Raw genomic sequence first — 6,297 nt, forward strand, 5'->3', positions numbered from 1 at the left:
CTCAGTCTCCCGAGTGCTGGGATTACAGGCATGTGCCACCATGCCCGGCTGGGTTTGATGCCCAGTACCAAAAAAAAGAAAAAAAGAAAAGAAAACTCAGTAAATCAGAAGCTGAAGTTAACAACAGATTAGGGGTGGCTGAAGCAATACTAAAGTAGAGGACAGGTTGGAAAAAATCTAGAACAAAGCCTGCAAGGGAAAAGAGGAAAAACCCAGAAGAGAACAAGAGACTTCTGGTAAGGTCTGTACACAAAGGTGAATTCTTCCAGGGAGAAGAGAGGAAGGGGATGGTGGGGACGGTGAAGCAAGAATAGCTAGGCGTTTCCTAAGAACAATAACTGCCATTACAGATGCACAAGCCGCAAAACCAAAGCAAGAGAAAGACAATGACACTGAACCCGGGCACAGTATGAGAAAACTGCTAAAAACCAGCTGAAGATAAAACCTTAAAACACCAGAATAAAAAAGGATATCAACATGTTCCTGCTGGTGGTAAATGCATGACTGTCCACTGGGTGGCTTTTTAAAAATTTTATTAGTAAAAAGACCGGTGAAAGTGATTAGATCCATTTGTACCACCAGTGGTACAAGCTGCCCAATGGGATAGTCATGCATGTACCACTGGTGGTTCAAGTTGCCCAGCAGCAAGACACCCAGTAAATTGGCCATCGTGCTGTGCATTTCTAGTCCCAGCTAAGACTGGAGGGTCACCTGAGGTCTGGAGTTTGAGGCTCCTCTGGATAACACATTTAAACAAAGCAGGCATGGTGGTGCACGGCTGCAACCCTAGAACTTCAGAGCCCTTGAGTGCTAGGCCAGCCTGCGCTACACAGGAAGTTCAAGAGCAGACTACATTGCAAGACCCTGCCGAAAAATAAAATAAAACAAAACACAGAAAATGTAAGGCTGACAGCTGACTCCTCAACACAAGCAGTGGGAGCTGGCGAAAGAGTGGAATCTAATCACAAAAACCGTAAATCCCCAACCCAGAGTTCTACATCCTGTTCACACGACATTTTAAACAGAAAGCAGAATAAAAATTCTCTTTAACAGAAGCAGTATTCCTTACCAGCATACCTGCTTTAAAAAAAAAAAAAAAAGATATACTTTAAGGCCAAAGGAAATGATCCTAGTGAAGCTCAGACACGGAGGGAAGAGTGAAGGCACAGGGGAAGGATACATCAAATAACTGCAGAGTTAAAATGCAGCCAGCAGTGAAACAGAAATCCCAGGCAGGGCAAAGACAAGAGTGAGGAAGGGGTAAGCAGAGTTCACATTTCCAGGACTCTTGCATTGCAGAAGGGCCATTTGGGAACGAAATGATTACTACGACATCTTACCTAATCCCTAAAAGACTGGTGAAAGAATGAAGAATTTTAAAAAACATAAAATATAGAAAGGAATCAGGAAGAAACAATAAACATAAACCCAAACATATGAATATGTGCTGTACATTAACCGTATGTAAACAAACAGCTCCAGCTGGAAACAGAGGCTGCTGGACTGCACAGAACAGAGGAGCCAGCTATGACTGCCACAGGGATGCACTCACACCAAAGAACACAAAGCAGTAACGGCAGGAAGGGTCAGTGTGTATCTTAAGACAAGATGACCTCTACCAGGAGGTGATACAATGCTTGTGGAAGACATACAGGCATATAAAGAAATCAGTTCTCCCCACGCTGATCCACGTACTCAAAAAAATTCCTAGGCTTTTTTTGTGGAAATTAGTAAACTGACTCTAAAATGTATATGGAAATGCAAAGGGACAAAAATTACCAAGATAATTTTGTGGAAGAAAGACAAAATTCGTCCTACCAGATATAAAAACCTACAAACTAGAATAAATATGACTATGGGATAGTGGCACAAATTTAGACAAATACAGCAATAGAACAGAATAAAGAGGAGAAGAGCTACACCTACCTATAAGAACATTTAGCAAAAGGGCCATTCAGAACAATGGAGGAAAGATGGTACTTTTAATAAAAAATTTACTAGACAACAGGACATCCATAAGGAAAACAAATCCACATGATTTGACTGTGCCCTACACCATAATTAAGATCAATTCTAATTGGCATGGTGGCACACACCTGTAACCCCAGCACTTGGGAGGCTGAGGCAGGAGGATCTTGAGACTAGCCTGAACTACATAATGAGTTCAAGGCTAACCTGAACTACATAGCAAGACCCTGTCTCAAACCACCCACCCACATAAAAAAAATAGAAGATTTGAACAACACAATTAACAAATATGACCTAAGGGCCATCCACAGAATACTTCTGAGGAACATAAGAAGTTTTCAGTTGACTACATTCTACACCAAATATCAAGAAATTTCAAAGAAACATATTCTTCTATAGTATTCACTCAGATCACAGAGCAGCTGTGTCATAAATAACTAACCAGGGGAAGAAAAAGCCCAGAAAATTTCAACATGTTTGAAAAATTAAGAACCATATTTTTAAAAGAAACTTTTAAATAACTCAGATCAAGAAAATTACAATGAAGATGAAAAAATATTTTGAAACAATAATCAAATTTCTGGGATACACACCAAAGGACTCCTGCACTGTGGATATACATGCTGCCTGGGACGCTTGCACTGGGCAATGTATACCTTTGAGTATATCAGAAAGGGGGTGCTGCGAATGGAAAAAGTGAGGATCTATTTCAACAAGTTGGGAAGAGTTGCAAAATCAACCAGAATAGGAAGGAAAATGAAATATAAACCAAAAGTCACACAGCAGAGAGGATGACAAGCGGGCCCTTGGCTGGCACACGGGACCTTTGTTTTGTCTCTAGTTTCCAGGACTGGTGTTGTGGCTCGCTGTGAAAGACGCACCTGCTGTCCCTCTAGGGGTAAGGGATCTTGGAAAGTTCCAGGTGGAGTCTCCAACGGGTTTCCAGAGACCTGGGCGCACTGCTTGCTGGGGAAAACTGCACGCCCCAGGTGGCCCCACTGACACACAGCCTGGGAAGCACGGACCCTGGAGCTGTTGCCTAGGCTGACCGCGATGCACCCCTGCCTGGAAGGAGTCACAGACCTCATGCAGAGGCAGCTGCCTGCAGAGGGCTGAGCACCCTGAGGTTAAGTGACCCTGGCATCCTTGGGGTGCCAACACAGGTAAGAGATAAGAAAAAGAAACAAATATTTTTTAAAATAATTTTTACATCACAAATTTTTTTTTTTTTTTTTTTTTTGGCCTTTGTGAGACAGGGTCCCACTATGCAGTTCAAGCTGGCCTTGAACTCACTTTGTAGCCCAGTCTGGCCTCAAACTCACAGCAATTCTCCCGCCTCAGCCTCCCAAGTGCTGGGATTACAGGTGTGAGCTGCCATGCCCGGCACATCACGAAATTTTTAAATTTAAGAAATTTTTATTTCTTGTTCCAAGAAAAGAAGTTTATATCTTAAAAATTATAAAACAAAACATATACAAAGACAGTAATTTTTTCTACAACTGTACAGTTCATCTTGATCAGGAAACAGCTCATTTACTCACCTTCAGTAGCTTGATCTCACGCATGGCAATTTTCTTAACCATTTTGTCATCGTCACTTTCTAAGAACTTCTTTATGGCCACCATCCTTCCGCTGTCTTTATCTCTACACTTCATCACCACTCCGTAGCTGCCTTCTCCCACCAGGCCTAGGTTCTCATATTTTTCCATTTTAATTTAAAAGCAAGAGGAATTTTTCTTGCTGTGGAAACCAAAATACAGAGTCACCACTGTTGAGTTTATTCATTTCCCCCACTCTCCCAGAAAATCAGTTCTTCCTCTCTTTTTTTGGCGGGGGTACTGGGAATCAAACTCAGGACCTTGTGCTTGCCAGGCAGGTGCTGTGCTGCTGAGCTATCTCCCCAGGCCGATTCTTCCTCTTGTTATATTTTAGAGCAGTGAATGTTTGTGGCTATCTGTACCAACTCACAGTTCTTTAGCATTTTTACAACTAAGCTATGTTTTCAAAATAATCATACATATCGCATGAAAGATGTGGCAAAGGAACTGAACTCATTAAATTTAAATTACTACATGGTGTATTAACAAAATCCAATGTTTTTAGTTTAGATAAAGCAATACTAGCTCAGCTCACTAGAAAAGCACAATTCTTTTCCACTCAAAAGGTGAAAAGGCACAGTGGAATTCCATTCTAATGAAATCCAAAATATTTTTTCACCAGGCTTTAAAAAACACAGTTGAGGGGCTGGGGATTTAGCTCAGCGGCACAGCGCCTGCCTGGCAAGCGCGAGGTCGTGAGTTCGATTCCTGGTACTGGAAAAAAAAAAAAAAACCCAAAAAATAAAATAAAATAAATAGAAAACACATTGGAAATTGCATGTACTACCTACTCAACCAGAAAAAATATTTGATCACAAAATAATTATTTACCAAACTAACACGGAATCTTTGATACATGTTTCTGTAATTTTCCTACAATACTAACTACTATCTGTAGTTACAAAATAAAACCAATAACATCATATTATACACGCAGCATTTTTAAGAAAATTAAATATTAGTTGGAATATCTTTTTTTTTGGTACTGGGAATCAAACTCATGACCCCATGCTTCCTAGGCGGGCACTGTACCACTGAGCTATATTCCTGGCCCCAGAAATTAAATATTAGTAACACCAATACAGCGCTTGTTTCAAAAATCCTGCTAATTATTACTCACCATAGTACAGTAATTTGAATTTTGTGGTTAGAATTCTTTTACATCTTTTATATAACATTTCGTTCTTTTAAATGCCATTTTCTGAATAAAGTCAATCACAACGGATTCTGTCCTGTTTTACCAGTGATTGGTGAAGGTCTAGTAACCATATCATGCACCACGTTTATGCATACATTTAAGCATGTTTAGGCACAGAAAAATTATTGCAAGGCAGGGGATGGATGATGTAGCTCAAATGCTTAGCATGTGTGAGACCTTAAGGATCAGTCCCACCAACACATACATGTAAAATATTTTAGTCCAAATACAGCTACATTTTTTTTTCATGTTTGGTTGCCATGACATATAAAAACTATAAGCTACAACTTCAGAGTTAAATTTATTGTTACAATCCTGATTTTAAAATTAAATTCCAGCTAGGCATGGTGGCACACCCCCTAACCCCAGCTCTCGGGAGGCTGAGGCAGGAGGATCGCCAAAAGTTCAAGGCCAGCCTGGACTACATAGTAAGACCATGTCCCAAAAAAATCAAACCACACAACAACATCCACAACATTAAGTTCCAGAAGCTACGAATAAAAAATATTGCCTTTAAGCCCAATGTGGTTTCAGTGGTTTGGGGCAACCATGGGGTTTTGGTGGCTTCTGGTAACTTTATGCCTTGCAAATGATGGTTGGTGGGTGAATTTTCTTTTCAGCCTGACAATAAAAAAACACCCATAAAAACTCTGCCATTGTACTGTGTACTACAGCAATCTGAAACTAATGCACCCAGATCACGGACTGCCTTGCTGGTTTACTTGCGTCTCTGTTGGTAAACTGATAGCAAAGACAAAAACAGACGCTTTTCATTGCAGCAAACTATGATACCGCAGGGCAGTAACACGTCCTTGGCACTAACCTGTGGGCTCACCAGACACACTCTGGGGGTGGGACTGCATGGGCGTCGCTCTAGCACGGAGCTATGTCCCAGGTCCCGCTACACACAGTACATGTTCCTAATGTGCATTTGCACGCAGAACCGCAAGAGTGACTGGGGCGGGGATGCAACAATCCCAGTCATCACTACCTCAAATTCTCTCGTGGTTCTACTACCTGTTTTGATAGCAGGTTGTCCTACCACCAGCTATTTACCCAGCAGGGTTCCAGACACTACCTTTCCACATATCTGATGTTTTAACTTCTACTTGGGTAACTTCTATCAGCTATTTTTAATACAATGTTCGTATTTTTAAAAAGTCTCGATGTAAGTCCACCCGCCCCTCCTTCATTTGTCCTGCCGTTCTGTTTCAGCCTGGGTGTGGAGGCACAGGCCTGTGATCGCAGCACTCTGGAAGGCTGAGGCAGGAGGATCACAAGTGGGAGCCGGCTTGAGCAATTCAGCGAGATCCTGTCTCAAAATCAACTCATAAAAGGATGGAGGATGGAGCTCAGGGGGAAGGCCCCGGGTCCCACCCCAGCGTATGTGTGTGGGGGAGTGTAACTGGCGCCCTCAGCCCGCAAAAATGGGAGTGAGGAGAGGAACAGCGAGCCCCGCCTGCCCAGGACACCCTGCGCAGATCACCCCGGACCTGACCCGAGCCCAGCGCCCCCGTCTGATCCCACCGCGCC

General features: G+C 42.3%; 1 protein-coding gene across 2 annotated transcripts in view; it reads right to left on the minus strand.

Annotated features, from left to right (window-relative positions):
- The window catches only part of Cdkl2 (cyclin-dependent kinase-like 2 (CDC2-related kinase)), a 35,555-nt gene extending 31,828 nt beyond the window's left edge, over positions 1 to 3,727 (minus strand). The window contains exon 1 of one of the 2 annotated variants that reach the window (XM_005401320.2): positions 3,510 to 3,726. In XM_005401320.2, coding sequence (XP_005401377.1) covers positions 3,510 to 3,677 — 168 coding nt within the window. In that variant the 5' untranslated portion in view covers positions 3,678 to 3,726. Of the gene's footprint in view, positions 1 to 3,509 lie in introns of both variants that reach the window. The other variant, XM_013502778.1, reaches the window with a different exon arrangement.
- Between the last annotated feature and the right edge of the window lie 2,570 nt (positions 3,728 to 6,297).

The sequence above is a fragment of the Chinchilla lanigera genome, unplaced genomic scaffold (genome assembly GCF_000276665.1).
Source record: "Chinchilla lanigera isolate Chin_1 unplaced genomic scaffold, ChiLan1.0 scaffold00073, whole genome shotgun sequence".
NCBI lineage: Eukaryota > Metazoa > Chordata > Mammalia > Rodentia > Chinchillidae > Chinchilla > Chinchilla lanigera.